This window comes from Episyrphus balteatus, chromosome 1 (assembly GCF_945859705.1).
Source record: "Episyrphus balteatus chromosome 1, idEpiBalt1.1, whole genome shotgun sequence".
NCBI classification, from domain to species: domain Eukaryota; kingdom Metazoa; phylum Arthropoda; class Insecta; order Diptera; family Syrphidae; genus Episyrphus; species Episyrphus balteatus.
Window position 1 is genome coordinate 131,679,413 of NC_079134.1, and position 16,052 is coordinate 131,695,464.

At 32.3% G+C, this 16,052-nt stretch overlaps 2 protein-coding genes and 1 long non-coding RNA gene across 6 annotated transcripts; 1 reads left to right on the forward strand and 2 right to left on the reverse strand.

Annotated features, from left to right (window-relative positions):
- Positions 1 to 1,981: 1,981 nt before the first annotated feature.
- On the reverse strand, positions 1,982 to 2,837 carry LOC129905635 (protein FAM136A-like). Its single transcript, XM_055981163.1, has 3 exons — positions 2,643 to 2,837; positions 2,364 to 2,528; positions 1,982 to 2,304 (listed from the first exon to the last, which is right to left on the reverse strand). The coding sequence occupies exons 1-3, from the start codon at positions 2,727 to 2,729 to the stop codon at positions 2,116 to 2,118; spliced, it is 441 nt and encodes a 146-aa protein (XP_055837138.1). The 5' UTR covers positions 2,730 to 2,837; the 3' UTR covers positions 1,982 to 2,115.
- A 7,139-nt stretch (positions 2,838 to 9,976) lies between these two features.
- Positions 9,977 to 10,330, reverse strand: LOC129907029 (uncharacterized). Its single transcript, XR_008770918.1, has 2 exons — positions 10,270 to 10,330; positions 9,977 to 10,197 (listed from the first exon to the last, which is right to left on the reverse strand). It is a non-coding gene; the product is annotated as an uncharacterized LOC129907029 (long non-coding RNA).
- Positions 10,331 to 11,010: 680 nt separating this feature from the next.
- On the forward strand, positions 11,011 to 15,540 carry LOC129921310 (oocyte zinc finger protein XlCOF15). 4 transcript variants are annotated; one of them, XM_056003096.1, is made up of 5 exons: positions 11,011 to 11,125; positions 14,355 to 14,464; positions 14,534 to 15,078; positions 15,132 to 15,176; positions 15,233 to 15,540. In XM_056003096.1, exons 2-5 carry the CDS (start codon positions 14,402 to 14,404, stop codon positions 15,318 to 15,320), a joined length of 741 nt encoding a protein of 246 aa, XP_055859071.1. In that variant the 5' UTR covers positions 11,011 to 11,125; positions 14,355 to 14,401; the 3' UTR covers positions 15,321 to 15,540. The 4 variants fall into 4 exon arrangements, with proteins under 4 accessions (XP_055859071.1, XP_055859070.1, XP_055859073.1 ...); XM_056003095.1 differs by having other exon boundaries at positions 11,025 to 11,125; positions 14,360 to 14,464; XM_056003098.1 differs by having other exon boundaries at positions 11,025 to 11,125; positions 14,360 to 14,464; positions 14,534 to 15,058.
- Positions 15,541 to 16,052: the final 512 nt, after the last annotated feature.

A 16,052-nucleotide genomic window follows, 5' to 3' on the forward strand; every position in this document is an offset into this window, starting at 1 on the left:
TTTTTAAAAATTCGTAAAAAAAATATTAAATTAAACAATTTTTTAGGTTACGATGGCTTAATTGAAAGATAATAATGCCTAGTTACTGGATTATTACAAAAAGTTAGTCAAAAATCATACCTTTGTAGGATCAGATTTTCGTCCTTGATGATTGTGGGTGTGACTACACACTATTGTGTAGTATCAGTTCTCAAATTATCTGTCACAAATCTAGAAATCGAAGCTTTGTTTATTTATTCTGAGGCGCTTATACTGTCCGAAGACCGCAGTAAACGTTGAACAGATAAACGAACAAAAGTATTAAACAAAAGAAAATTAAATCACCAACAAAGATGAATGAAAAGACGTTTTGTTGTATTTTCAAATATAAATATAAACAATTTTATTAATAAAATAATTGAGAAATTTAAATTACGTTAAATGAAATGAGTTGGCAACCATAAACTGCGTTGAACTACTTTTTGTAAAATATTTAGGCGCTTTGAAGAAAACGTCGTAAATAATAAAAAATAATTAAACGATTTAAGGTTGGCTTATAATTAAAGCCACTCCCCCTGGTGTGATACTTTTTTGAGAACGTTAGCGCTAGGCAACCTTTGCTCAATGAAATATCAAACAAGAGTGATTTGTTTTGAATCAAGCTCTGCTTTTTATATGATTTTTGAAATAATTTTAAATCAATGAAATATATGATTACAAACATAAATTATTTTAAAGTGATTAAACATGAAGTATTAATTTAGAATATTGAACATTTAAATGAGAATTATATGAATTAACAGTAAATGGATGTCTTATACCTTTAATTTTTTTTATCGAGAAAGGGACTGAAATTCACATATTTTTTTTTGCAAAAAAAAAATTTTTTTTTTATATATGGTCATAATTTTGAAAAAAAGATATAAAAAATGTTAATGCTGAAAGTGTTTTGCTTTTTTGCTTAGAAGAAGTAGCAAACATTATAGTTTCATAAAAAGTTATTTTCTCAGTTCTCCGACTTTTTTTGGTGGTCATAGGCAGTGCATGTTACTTACGTGTAACATGAGAAAAACACATTAGTTTTGCTATTTATTATTTTGGAAAATAACTTTTTGCTATTCATATTTCTTAGTTGTGATGTTTTTGACCCGATAATACCGAAAAAACATTTTTTAATATTGATTTTCATAGCTTGGGTTCGAAAGGGTTAAATACAAAAATTGATCATAAGGCGTTAAGTCAAGAGGAAGACAGAAAACGAAAACCCATTTTTCTACAGTGTTATATTGTTTCAAAAAGAATTTCCACATTTGGTAATGGATCACATTGATATTTCAAACTTTCTTTTATAAATTAAACTTTGTTATCAATGTAAACAAAAATTTTTCTTGACTTAACACCTTTGTACCCGGCGCCAAAGAAATGTCTCATGATAAATGTCTCATGGGAAATGTCTCATGGTACATGTCTCATGATAAATGTCTCATGGGAAATGTCTCATGGCATATGTCTCATGGGACATGGCTCTTCAATGTTTTTGTTTACAGAAAAATATTTATTTTCTTTTGTTTTTAGACTTATTTATTGTAGACAATTTTGATGTGAATGATTTCTTAAGCAATTGTTGATTAGATCAGCACTAAAATTTATAACTTATTCGTTTGAAAAATACAACAATTTTATGCTGTCCATAATTCATAATTTAATTTGGTGGAAAGAATTCGGTAATAGTTTCACACTTCATATTAATTTTTTGGTAGTTAAAGTAAATTCAGCTCAAAAGACTTTGAAGACTATTGTGTCCATGAATTCTACCCGAATCGATAAAAAATTTAAATAGGAAAAACCTATTTTTTCTGGTGATTTAAGGAGAGTTTCTTTGGTTGTATGTACTTTTAATTACATCCTTAATATAACTTTTAGTTATGATCCTGTGGTTTCAATATTGAATAAATTTTTACTCTTATCCCAAAAAATACTTATGATAAATTGAAAACACTGCTTTTTGTTAGGAAAAAAATCTTTTTTTGATTTTTATTAACGGTAGGTTAGGTACATTCGCTTTTAAATGTTCTTTATTTTTGATCTGGAGAAGCGCCAAACATCAACGTTCTTTGTTTTTGTAATTTAAAATGCTCAAGCGTTTGGTATACCGTCTGGACCTTTCGCCAGAACTGCTTTCATTGTTTTCAACAATGATGGTATCAAACCAACATGTTTATCGACGCACTGAACTGCGCAACGTTCGAATTGATCTGTATACTTTGCTACATCCGATTCATTTGGACTTGGTGGCATCTTAACCTTCACATCATCATTGCATTGCTATAATTATTAGAAATAAATCTCATGGATCTTTATGTCTATTCAAAAACCAAACCTACCATAACACATCTTTGTAATCTTCCTTGAAATTCACCCAATTCATGTTGCACATAATTCTGTGCTCGGGTAATTGGATTCGAACACCTGTCGACACAATTCTGGACACTGTCAACACTTGCATTCATATCCTGGCAACATCGTGCAGCACATAAATGCATGTCTGTCTTGAAAATACAAAACAAAGATTTAAAAGATTAGATTTAAAGTATTTCATTAGATACAGCATAGCTTTCATAACCTTACAAAAATGGTATCACGCAACTTTTATTGATTCTTACCTGCATTTTACGTAAATGTGATTTATCCATATCGTCAATCATTTCAGTTACAGCTTGTTCAATTCTTTGACGTTGTCGTTGAATCATTTTGAATTATTTATGATAAATTTATTTAATTTTTTAAGGAAAAACGTATAAATTTTCACCGGATTTAGGTGCTTTTGGTTTTTTTTTTACGCAAATTTTGATGGATTTTTGGTAATGTCAAAAATGAAGTTTATTTATTTTTCTAGTTTCTATTAGCCGCATATGAGCGCTGTAATCGTTTAAAAGAAATATTTTTCTTAGGGTCCTTCCAGAATTTGAGAATTTTGTGCATTCCAATTTACGAATCCCCAATGATTCATTTCAGAAGCCTTTTCGATTCTTATATATCGCCATTACCAAAAAATCCGAGATAATTAATAGTTAGAACTAGTTATCACCCATTCTATTAATGACGTCAGATGCTTGAATCTTTGCATTTCGTTCCGAAAAGAACTAAGCCTCTCCCAAACTAACGACGAACAACGACTTAAAAAAACAGCATTTTTGTATGGAACACGCCAACAACGTTTTTTTTTTGCTGGGGGCTCCCACAAAATGCTGTGTAGCTAAAATTCTACATTTGAACGTGGACGACGTCTGTCTCTTATAAGGGAGAGCATCTCAAACGTCACCCCGTAAAGGGATTCACACTCTTCGACTTGTTGGCGCCAGCTAAGATGAGGTCATCTTCTACTGCGCTGTTCCTCTGGGTTAGAGTCGAAAACTTAATGGGCCGGAGTATTTGGCCCTAGCAAGGTATACGTCGGCCCGGAAACTCTCCGATTTCATCTGAATATTGCTTCGAGTCACGTTTTCGACAAGTGAAAACTCTCAAATCCGTAGGAATTCGGACAAATTTCCGCTCCGACTATACCTCGCTAGGGCCGATTATTTTTCATGCGCTCCACATGACCTAGCCACATCAGACCTCACCCGCTGTTCCTTTACTCGTTTGGCTAGGTTATAGTATCCTTGTGCAACCCGTTCAGTTCGATGTTGCATTATTCTTCTACAATCATCATCAATGCAGATGAAACCAAAAATTGAAAAAAGAACTTTTCTTTGGAAACACTTCATGCTGTATGGAATGGTGTTTCTGCTATCATGCAATCTCTTTAACATTTTTAAGGCAATTTCGTGGATCGGTCTACCTAACAGGTAGCGCAGCTTTCAAGTCCTTATATGTAAAAACAGCCACATCCAAACTTGAACCGAAATTGACTTGCCGAAATCGGAGAATTAAACTTCTGAACGAAGGCTGATTCACGTTTGTACAACTGGCTCTAAGGGCCAACTTTACACACGTGGGTTACTCTCCGTTCAGGAATTTAACTCTCTGATTTCGGCGGATTAGCTGTGGATAAAGCTTGGTTCAAGCATGACTTTAGCGTTTTTAGCAAATATGTTTTTAGCAAATGGAGTGCTAAACTGCACCTTTAACACCGATTTCAGAAGATAAGTTGCTGAACCACCGATTTTTATTTTTTTTTTTTTTTTTTGTTAAAATCGAGTTTTGTTTAATTCGGGTCTATTACTAAGGGCCAATACTTCTAGAATTTCATAACTGGCCTAACTATCTTCTAGCTCAAAGTACTAAGGTGTTACTTTGGACACTAAATTAAGATGGAAGCTAAGTGTAGAAGAACTAGTAATGAAGACGAGTATTGCCTTCTTAAAGATTAAAAAAAAAAACTGAACTAAAAAAAATTTTTCAAAATCGTTAGAGCCGTTTTTTAAAGAACTAATTTTTTATAAATAATTTTTTGGAAAAAAAGTTTTAAAATAAAATTGGTATGCCATTTTGTAGAAATCACTAATCAACACCTAAAAAGAAAATTTCAAAAAAAATCAATGACCCGTTTACGAAAAATTGATTTTTCAAAAAAAAAATTTCAAAATTTTTTTAAGTCCAAAAACTTTTTTTTGGAAATTTTATTTTTAGCTTATATTAAAATTACAAAAATGCTTCTTCACAAAAAGTTTCGTTTAAATCGAATAAGCAGTTTCGGAGATAATCGGATTTGAAAAAAAAAAAAAAAAAAAACGGTTCTATGGCAGGTACCGTTAATAATGATTTTCAAAAAAAAATTTTTTCATTAAAAGATAGACCTTAGCTTAAAACTAATATTTGAATTTTTTAAACAAAATCGTTGGAGCGGTTTTCGATATATTTCAATTTTACTAAAATCGGTATTATGACAAGTACCGTTATTTATGGTCCAAAAAAATTAATTCCAAAAAGACCTCTGTAGAGTCGCCAAATAACAATACATGCCAAGTTTGACATTAATCGGTCCATCTGTTTGGGCTGTAGCTTCGTTTACAGACAGACAGACTGACAGTTCCGGGACCCACTTTTTTGGCAGGCAGGAAAAATGTTATCTCAACTTTTTTTTTTTGTACGAATGCATAACTGGATATATAGTACCTATATCGCAAGTAAAAATACAACAATTAACATTTAATAATAATTCAATACTTTGGCTTATCAAAAAAGAATGTTTTTGCTGTCGATTCGTGATCTCTTTCTCGTTAGGGTGCACTGCCTTGAGTAGTGACCTGGCTGGTTACAATTGTAGCAGGTGGTGGTGTTTTGTTGTACCACTGAATGTTTCTGTTGCCCTGAGGAATTCAAATACATTGTAGGTTGGCTTCGGTATTCTTGGACTCGTTCATTGGATGTGGATTCTATTTGATGTGTATTTATTGCATTTGCTCTCATCGTCTCAAAACATTTTATTTTTTCAATTAATTCTGCAATATTTTTGAAACTACTGCCTGCAAAACTGCAACTTATTTCTGGATCATTTAACCCTATTAGAATATACTGAATTATGGTTTTGTCTGCAAGTTCATTTCGTTTACCAAGCATATTCATTTCGAAACAGTAACTCTCGATTGTTTCACTGGACTTTCTGACCTTCTTAGTCAGTTGTTGATGTATATCAAATTCACTTGTTTGTTGTGGAAAGTTAACTCTTAATGCTTCGGCCAATTGTTTAAATGAGCAACATACTTCTGGGGTGGTGTCCCACCATAGTCGTGCAGGTCCCTGCAGTTTAGAAGCTACTGCCATTAGCAAAGCTCTCTCATCCCATTCGAATAGCTTCCATAAACTTTCTACCTTTTTAATCCAGGACTCTGACGACAAGGAAGACACATCACCCGGTAAAAATAAAGGAATTGTATCGGCAATTTCTGTAACCGTACAAACAACTTTTTGTCTCTTGCTAGATGTTGGTTTTATCTTTCTTTCGACATTTTTAAGTCTTGATAGCAATAATTCCTGTTCTTGTGTAATAAGGAGTCTTTCGTCTTCTAAAATCTTCTTCTCAAGCTTTTTTAATATGTCCCATTCTTTTTCGCGGAGATTTTCATGAGTCAGTATTGAAGTGCCAGTGCTCAGCTTTATATGATTCAGATTCACTTCTTCACCAAGATTTTCAATTTGTGAATCATTCCATGTTCTGCTTTGCTGTTGTGGTTCTATGTTAATTCTATCATACTCCCGTAATCTACTAAATAGAATACATTTGTTTAATTATATTTGCTTTTGGGTTTAATTGATTTGCTTTTAGTTTAATTATATTTGCTAAAAGGTGAAATATATTTTCTAAAAGGTTAAATATATTTGTGAAAAGGTTAAATAATTTGTGTTTAGTTTAAATAAAAGTGCGAATGCTATATATAATAAGAATGCCTCAACGTACTATCTATCAAATTGTGAAGAAAAATTTCAAAATCAGAATTTTACCTTAATACAATTACTCTAAAGCTCATCACACTGTTCAATTTGTAGTTTTCGTTCTTCCCTAACAATTGCTTCAAAATTTTCGAATAAGAAGCGGTAGTGACATTTTTGAAAATCTTTATTTTTCAGTGGATAAAGGGGTCAAATGACAACTAACGCAATATAGAGAGTTACTATCCCTTTTAAAAGGTTTGAGATAGTCATCGGAAAAAACCCGTTATTTTAAAAACTGTCCATTTTTCGACTTTCTGCCCATGTCGACTTTTGATCAAGGGCTTCAAGAGAACAACATACTAAAATTTCAGACAATTTCACCGAGGGCCACTTCCAATACAAAATGTGCGGGGTCCTTTTACTCTATAAGATTTGACGAGTTTGTTAATGAAGAGCTAGTTATTTCATTTCAATAGTCGCGTTCCTTTGGGAACATTTATCTGCTGCTTAGTACTTTAAACTACTTTTCCTATATTGTAAAAGTAGTTCAAAGCAGCTTAAAGTACTAAGCAGTAGATGAATATTCCCAAAGGAACGCAGCTAATGTACTTATTGCTCTCCAGATTTTGCCACCCATAATTTTTGCCGCCCTGTTCAAATGCCCAGCTTGCCCCCCCTAGATCGGGCCCTGGTTGAGGCCAAGATCTAACCTTTATTTCCACCAAGCTAGTCCACTTATGTATTTGAAGCACGAAGCTTAGTTAGACCTTAAAGTTGTAATATACCATCTGCGAAGCTTATTTTTAATATGAACATAAATAATATCTTCACCGAATCATTTATGATAAATGAAATACAGTACATTCTCGATTAACGCAACTAATTAAAACAAGGGTGGTTGCAATGACCGAGGTTGTTGCAATGACCGAGTAAATAATTTTTAGGCTCAATATGAGATGAAAAGCGAAAATATCAGAAAAGCAACACTAACAAATATATTTTATGCAACAAATTTCTGTCGAATAAAATATAATTGATATGAAACGAAACAAATGGAAGTTAATTCATTCATTCATTACGATAAGTACTTAATTACGAATGTTTAGTTCTTTATCCAAATTTAATTATTTTATTTCGAAAAAATGGGTTATTTTTGTTTGGATTTTTTAGTTTGTTAGATTTCAAAAATTGACATGTCTAGCAATTTTTGAACAATCAACATTTTTTCAATAAGGGTTAAATTTTGGTCAGTTCATCGTATTTTTGTATTGAAAGTTGCACTTATCGAGTCAATTTTTGTACAAGAATTGCAATTACTGCGTCAACAATGATAAAAATTGGGGTGTTGCGAAAATCGAGGAGTTGCGTGAATCGAGAGTTGCGTTAATCGAGAACGTACTGTAGTTTTAAAAACTATTTCTGTCCCATACAGTTATGGGACAGTTGGTTCTAAAACCAAATTAATGAAAGAAAAAAATATCAAAAAATACAAATGCTACTCACGTTCTTGAATAAATTCTTTAATGTGCCCGATGCAAGTTGAGTTTATATCTTTGCTATCAGCTTCTTGTTTTATAACCACATTTGCATCTGTTACATCTTCTTCGGATTTTACCCGTGAACTTTCGGGTATTATTATCTCAAATATTGGATTAGACATGGTGTACTTTTGGAGATTTCGATTACCAAGGATTTCGGCACTTCTTTGGATTTGAGTATTTAAAAATGAACGGTGAGTGAATTGATTGAAGGCAATCTTATTGGACTATAATCACCTAAAATAAAGAAAAAGTTTTCTTCAACAAAATACTGACATCCTGGATTTTTGGAATTTCACGTTTTAGTTTAGTTTATAGGATCCTGAGAATATAAATACATGTATGCATAAAAGAAATAAACTCACTTTTTCGGCTGAGCTGAAAAATATTCGAATTTGTTTGTTTTTGTTTGAAAAATAACCCGTCGTTTTTCACCACGAATTGCCATTAGCAGTGTTGCCCTATCTCGTTTTCCTTCAGTCCATTGAGGGTACTGTTTTAGTACTTATTTCTTGCACTTTTTCGGGTTTTATGTTCCTTCACACCATAATAAGGTGTATTCTAGATTAAATCCAGACGGAAATGCACGCACACTTATGGATTCGACATTTCTTTTGGTGATTGTTGTTTTTTATTTCTGGTGGAGATTTTGTTTTAGACAAATGACACACACAAAAATCATCCATCTCATTAATGTTCACCACTCCATAAAAAAGTGTTATTTTGAGTTTAATCCTTTTTGGAATGAAGGAAAATGGAACTGGTTTAAAAATATAACAAAAGTGTTATTTCAGTACTATTCGGTTTTTCAAATTGGTTTTTGTACTGATCTCTTTTTGTTATTTTTGTTCAAAAAAAAAATTTAGCAAAGTTTTTATTGTCTGTAAGTTGACACACAGCAAAAACAACCGAAACAAATTAAGAATTCCAAGTATTGTAAATTTGTAAAAAGGAAGGAAAAACACCCGAAAAAAAATCAATAAAAAATAATCAATCCATAAATGAGAGTTTTAGTATTTTTTGGTGTTGTTTTTTTTATATTTATAAATTATTATTTAAAATTCGTAAAAGCTTACACGGCAGCACTTTTGTTGAGAGGTATGAAGTATGGTGAAATTTGGTATGAATCGTGGTGAAAAATATGAAATGGACGCATTCAGACATTTTTTGTTTAAAAATAGGCTTGTTCAGTGAACTGTGCCACTTTGACCACATCTGATTATTCCCCACTTGCTTAAATGAAAAGAACAGTTCTTCCCACAGCCACAACTTGCGAAAGAATATCTTCGACACAAATCCAAAACCATAAACAAAAAATACCAAGACTGGAAAATTTCGTACGTCTTTCCCCCCAAAACCCTTTTGTGGACAGTGCTGTCTGTGAATATATGTGAAAGCCACCACGTTGATAAATGACGTTAACACGCACACATTTATAGATTCACGACATTCACCACACATCGGACACGAACACAACGATAGGTTCACGACATTCACCACACCGCGCAGCTTGTAGGCAAACGTCAGTTGACCGCCGAGTTTCCAGTCTTGGTATTTTTTGTTTATGTCCAAAACCGCGAATCAGCATTTTTGGACATTTTCATTTTAATGCGTCATTTAACTTGTTATCGTTCAATCTAATCACTATTTTGTAACAAAACAGGTTACTGGGCCTAGCAGCACAGTAGCCTGTTTTCACTAGAACCCAAATGAGATAATAATAAGGGGTATTCATGAAGCAGTGGTAAACCTGGTAAAGTGGTAAATTTGTCAACATTTTTTATGGGGTAGACCAGTTTGCTTACCATATTTACCATTTTACCATGTTTACCAAGAATCATATAAAAAAAATTTAATTTGTTTTTTACGATTTACGATGTTATAGCCTTTTCACACCAAACCCAAAAACGCGGTTTATGGCAAAAAGTTTTCAAAAACCTGAAAAGCGTTCACACTACAAGTTTACAGGTTTTTGTTTGACGTTTAAAATATTTTGACATCCAAATGTCAAGTTTTCGATGGGATTTAATTTTTATTGCTTAAATCAGCTTGAGCTCACAAAATTAATCAAATAAAAGGAACTCTGACAATTTAAATAAATAATTTTAATTCATTAACATAAAACAGAGGAATATATAAAAGTTTTGCAAAGTTTCTTCCTCTTTGAGACACCAAATACAAGGAAAAAAAACGACTTCGAAGTAGCATCCAGATAGCTTAATTAGTAAAGTTGAGAAGAGATTTTTGATGAAGAAGATCGTTTGGACATCTTTTTTTTTGTTTTTTTTTTCTGCTCTGCCATTTTCTACAATTAATGAAAAGAAATTTGATTAATTATACAGAATATTTTGTTAATGAATACAAAAATATTTCTTACCAGTTGCAAAAATCAACAAACTGCATTTGTAAAACAGCTGATTCTGTCAGTTCTTTTTTTTTTGTCTGCTCTCATTTTTTTTTTGTCTGCTGAATTTGTGCTGAATTCTTCAAAAGGTTTGTTTGGTTATTTCGTTTGGAGTTGAATGTTTTCATTTTCAGGTTTTTGGCGAGTTTAATCAAAAACTTGTGTTTTACGAAAACTTGTGGTTTATGGAAAATGTATGGAAAAACTTGTGTTTTTGATATAGGTTTTTGGGTTTTTTCGCAAAAACCGCGTTTTTGGTTTGGTGTGAAAAGGCTATTATCTCATGTTGTGAAACAGACTACAAATTATCAATTTTCGTTACACAAGCTTCCATGAGTTTGTATGAGGTTCCAAAACTTTGAAGCCGTTTATGTCAGAATTACAATTTTGCACATTCGTTGTTTTGGATTTGTGTCCACTATATATTTTTTAAAAAATTCTTTCCAAAATTACGAAATTGAAACAATTTTCATTTTTTTATAAAATTAAATTCCCCCCAGCCATGAGCACTTTTTTTCCATGTCAAATTTGACAACTCCACCTGTCAGCGAATTCAACACCATCTTTCAACACCACACGACAAGTGTCTGATTATTAAAAAAAAAACAAGTAAAATTTTTATTTAAAGAATAAAATAGATAATATTCATATCAAAATTTATTGCAGAGTATTATCCAGTAAAAAAATAATTTTCAGGGAGTTTCACCAATTCGAAAAAAGGTAAAAAGCTTCAAAAAACTAGATTTCAAACCCAACTTCTCGTGTACCATCAATTTTCCATAAAAACAAAAAATAAGAACAAGCAAAACTTGTCTTCTTCGTCTGAAAGGTAAATAACAAATTAAATGGAATGAAAATTATGTATATTTTGAAGAAGAAGAACAAGCTTCAAGAAAGTTTGTTATCATTTTTGGTTAAGAAAAGCCGGTATTTGAGTTTTTAATGTCATAACTAAAAACGATTGCTTAACACCATACTTTTTTGTTACAAATATTCCTCTTCAGACTTATTTGATATAGCTATCGCCGAAAACATATGGTTCACCTTATACAATATTGCGCAACTTAAGAGTCATTTTGCAGTTTTTGATTATTATGTGAACTAAACGTTCTTATTCTTAATGAAGCATGATTGTCTTTTTGACTTTTTAAAGAGGTAAAGCTTACAGTAGATTTGATCTTCCTGTTTTTTTTTTTTTCTTGAAAGTGGACAGTATATTTGTATACTCGTTGTCTAATGTTTGTTCTGTATAAATTAAGTAACATTGTGCCCAATGCATATCGGGTTTATCCTTAAATCTAATGGTTTTGTATTTCTTAAGACCTTTAGTCCACAGAATGCGTTTCACCCAGGAACAAATGCTGGGCTGGTCAGCTAGAAGTTGTACTACTTTTGCTTTGCCCCGTATTAAGAGATTCATCAGAGTTGAACCAGTAAATCTCAAAAAATTAGTTGTAAACCTATGAAAATTTCCAGGCTTGTAAAAATCACACTAACATAACTCCTGCAATGCCCTAGGATTGTTCCAAGTTGCAGGTAACGTTTTTTTTCCATAAACCGACTTGATTTGTATTTTTGGCTACTGGTGAACTTTGCTTCCAGGAACAAGATACCCCATTCCACGACATTTTTTGGTCGATTTCGCTTTTTTTATCTCTCGGCTGTTGTCATTTTTTATATGGGCTATCTCCAGCCTTTGATATTCAGTACACAACTAACCTTTTAGCGGAAGCTAGAGATATGTCAACTTTTACTTCAGTTGCTGGCTATATTTCCATCGCTTTTGTTGTGTTATTAGACCAGGGCCGAAGCCTTCAAAAACATTAAAAAGTAAAAAAAATAACAGTAGGATGAAAATTGGAAAAGAAGGTGAATTGATTAAAACGAAAGGAAAAATAAATTACGGGCGAGCCGAGTTCGGAAAGTGGGTGAATTTAGTTTTTAAAAAAAGGTATATCTCGATTTCCGGAACTACAAGTCCTATGAAAAAAAATTGTATGGCACAATTGTAGGTAATAAAAAGATGTACAACTTTTGTGTTAACAATTTTTTCACATAACCTCAATATTTATGTGAAAAATTCAAATAACCGAGTTTTTGTTTTTTTATTTTTATCAAAAAAATTGTTTTCTACTTACCTTATTATGTCCCAAATACACTGTAATTTATTTAATTTAAAATATTTATTTTTTCACCTTATTCACCTTAATATCAAAAAAACAACCTAACTTTCATTCGAACATTCTCGTGTCAAAATATCAGCTTTTTTCAAAAAGTTGGTGGTCATTTTATTCGTTGAAATCTCTACTTGCTGATGGTTTAAAAAATTTATATTAGTATACTATGGTAAATGTTCTCGGAAAATGCAAAAAACATTTCATTTTATTTTTATCATATATGTATTTATGGCTGTACACTGCCTTCCTAAACGGTTCTACCCTTTCAGAACCTTTCAGAACACAAAAACTTAAATAAAATGGGAAAATTACCTAATAAAAAAGTCAGATTTCTTAAGAAAAAAAATTTTTATCTCGGTTATTTATGGAATATTCTCAACAATATTATACCATTTTGAAAAGAGAATTAAACACACCAACTTTTAAGGTAACTTGCCGAAACATCGTAGAGCATTTTTTTTACACTACGGTTCATTGAATTAGAGTCATGTAAAAATTTTTAGTACTTAGTTGGGCAAAAAAGTAATATTTGCTTTAAAACTGATGCAGCTGAGTTAAAATTTTTGAATGCATTTGGTAGCAGGGTTATTTAAGGTTGCTTAGCAAAAAAAAATGATAAAACTTAAGATTTGTAGTCACGGCACATGAAAAACCGTCACAGGGTGACCATTTTTTCGACTTTTTTTCAAATGCCCATAACTCACAAAATATATGGCTCCGATTTTTTTTTATTATTTTTCTGATAACTGTCACCACCTACCTGTCGACGTTAACTTTTGGGACACCCTGTATATACTATTTGAAGGAGGTCACTACAAAATAAATAAATACATTGGGGCAAATTCATAGTCGTTTTTAGAGCCCAGTTTATCTTAGACTGGGGTTTATTCAATGTTATTTCAATAGGATAAATTCCAGTCTTTCTTAGAAGCAGCTTAGACAGTGTATGAATATGGCCCATTATATTCTGCACCCTTATTACGATTGTCAACTATCAATTGATAGTTGATAAATACTGAAATTTGGTGGTTTAAAATCTAATATGGGGGAAAACTGATCATTTCTTTAATGAAATTATTCAATTACATTTCAAATAATAACGGTTGGCATCATTCTCTGTTTTCATTTTTTTTTGCAAATTAGATAATAAGAGATCGAAATTTTGTTTTATTAACTATGACAGTTGACATTCGTAATAGAGGTGATTGATCTTGAATGCATTATCCAATGGGGTATAGGAAACCATGTAGAATTAAATGCTTCAAAACCTCAAAAATTAACTTGCCTCCTTGCCACTATCACTGAGTGGCACTTCCATCGAGGAAACTGAACAACTGTAAATTCTCGAAAATAAACCTAAGTGTTTTCTACGACAAAATTCTTTTCCCCTTCTTATCTGGCCACTATTTACAAAACATAAACCCTGCCTAAGCTGAAGTACATCTGCAGTTAGGACCATGGCTGAGGTCGCCTCTTTTATTTGAACCGCATTAGACGTGTTCTACCTTTACTGCGTCGTCCCCCTGAGGTGGAGTCAAAAACTTTCTGGTGGAGCAATGGTATCCATGTGCTCCACATGACCCGGCGATCTCAGCCGCTGCACCTTAACTCGTTTGGTTGGATTAGTTTCCTTGTACAACCCGTATAATTCGTTGTATTTTCTTCTGTAATCACCAATACAATACCAAATATCGCCCGAATAATTTTGCCAAAAATAGACATTGCTGTTTACAGCTTGAAATGCATAAATAGGTGATAGGTACCGATTCGATTGTTAATTACCAATTTGAGATCAGAATCCAAAATTTACCATTTTTATATAACTCGTGCTAATAACTGCGTTTTTTTTTTGAAAATTATGTTTTTCTTTACATTTTTAAGAACAGATTTAAAAAGCATCTTCAATGAGCCCAAAGGATCTATAGCATATGGCATCAGAATTATTAGACGATTTATGCAAACAAATTTATACGTGTCGACGTTGTAAGCAAGTAAATACAGGTCATATACCACCGGTTACTCAAGGATCTAATTGTTTTCAATTTTTTTTTTTTTTGCAGACATTTACCTCAAAACACGATCAACTAATGCATAAAAAAGAGAAACACGATCAAAATCCAGCTGAAAATAGTTATGTATGCAATTTGTGCCAAAAGACCTTTGCCAATCATGGCAATTTAGAGCGTCACATGAAAGTACACAACGATGTCCGACCTCACATCTGTAACGAGTGTAATAAATCTTTCGCCCAAGCTGTGAACTTGCAACGTCACTACTCCGTTCATAATGGCGATCGACCATATCAATGCCAATTATGTGATAAATCCTTTACACAACAAGGAAATTTGCGTCGTCATGAGCTCATTCATACCGGCGAGAAGCCATTTCAGTGTGAACGATGCAATCGTTCGTTCTCACAGAGGATCAATCTTAAAAAGCATATGATGGCTCATCAAGGATTTCGTCCGTTTGTGTGCAGTGTGTGCCAGAAGTCTTTCATACAATCTCAGAACTATAAGAAGCATCTCAATAAACATCAAAAGGAGTCAGTTAGACAGGAGCAGGCTGATGCTACAGTGGCAAAGGTTAAGATAGAACCAGCGATGTGAGTCGAAGAGGACATTTGTATGTAATATAATTTATTTATTTATTTTACAGAGCAACATTTGGAGCTACGTTAGCTAAACTTAAAATCGATCCAATGTGGGTATAATTTAGTTTAAAAAAAAATTCTTTCTAACTTTGTTTTTTTTTATTAGGATGTACGGGAGTGGTGGGCCGAATCGAGCGGTATTCGAACAATTAAGTGGATTTGAACCACACGAGTTTTTTGGTTACAACAATTGACGCAGCAGCAGCAAGTGCAATGAAGCACAATTACGGAGTTAGATATATGAATAAATCGTTATAATGTTTGAGATATTAGTTTATACCTAATAATTTTTCTACTAGCAAAATGCAATTGAATTGCTTTTTGAAAGTAACTCGTGGTCTGCGTTTTTTAAATGTATATACAAATTATATATAAAGAAGTTGTAGAAATAAATGCAATTTGTAGGAATGTTAATTTCATTTTTTATTCATACAATGATTGTGGGTGCAAGATCTAAAAAAATATACCAAGAAATTGAGGACCTCCTATCAAAAAGGGGAGACACAGTGATCTTGAACAAGTTTAAGGTCAGGCATTGTTTTTGGAGGTCTCACCAATAATTAAATTTTAGCATTAGATTTTTAAACGTGTTTTTTCGTGAAAAATTCATTCAAAGTATGATAACTTAGGCACCCAGAATTGTAAAAAATGACTTAAAAAAAAAATAGTTAAAAAACAACGGTAACACTTACAGTTATCAATGATACCGTATTCAAAAACCATTCTACTATTTTTCAAATCAAGTTATTTTTATCAATTGTTTTCGAAATAATCGATTTTAAAGTTAACTTTTGGGGAAAAAAAGTTTTAAAAACCACACTGAATACTGTGGATTTCATTACAAAAGTGATTGCTAAAGTAAACTGCCAATATGTTCCTATGCCTTCTATTTTTTGTGAAAAAATAGCAAAACTCAAATATTGAAC

What these genes read in the sequence shown, in the direction of transcription:
- LOC129905635 (XM_055981163.1), bottom strand. Translation starts at nt 2,729, where the DNA reads ATGATTCAACGACAACGTCAAAGAATTGAACAAGCTGTAACTGAAATG. An exon ending in CACATTTACGTAAAATGCAG is followed by an intron (nt 2,529 to 2,642) that starts GTAAGAATCAAT and finishes TGTATTTTCAAG; the next exon opens with ACAGACATGCATTTATGTGC. An exon ending in GATTACAAAGATGTGTTATG is followed by an intron (nt 2,305 to 2,363) that starts GTAGGTTTGGTT and finishes TAATAATTATAG; the next exon opens with CAATGCAATGATGATGTGAA.
- LOC129921310 (XM_056003096.1), top strand. Translation starts at nt 14,402, where the DNA reads ATGGCATCAGAATTATTAGACGATTTATGCAAACAAATTTATACGTGT. An exon ending in GTTAAGATAGAACCAGCGAT is followed by an intron (nt 15,079 to 15,131) that starts GTGAGTCGAAGA and finishes TTTATTTTACAG; the next exon opens with AGCAACATTTGGAGCTACGT. An exon ending in AAACTTAAAATCGATCCAAT is followed by an intron (nt 15,177 to 15,232) that starts GTGGGTATAATT and finishes TTTTTTTATTAG; the next exon opens with GATGTACGGGAGTGGTGGGC.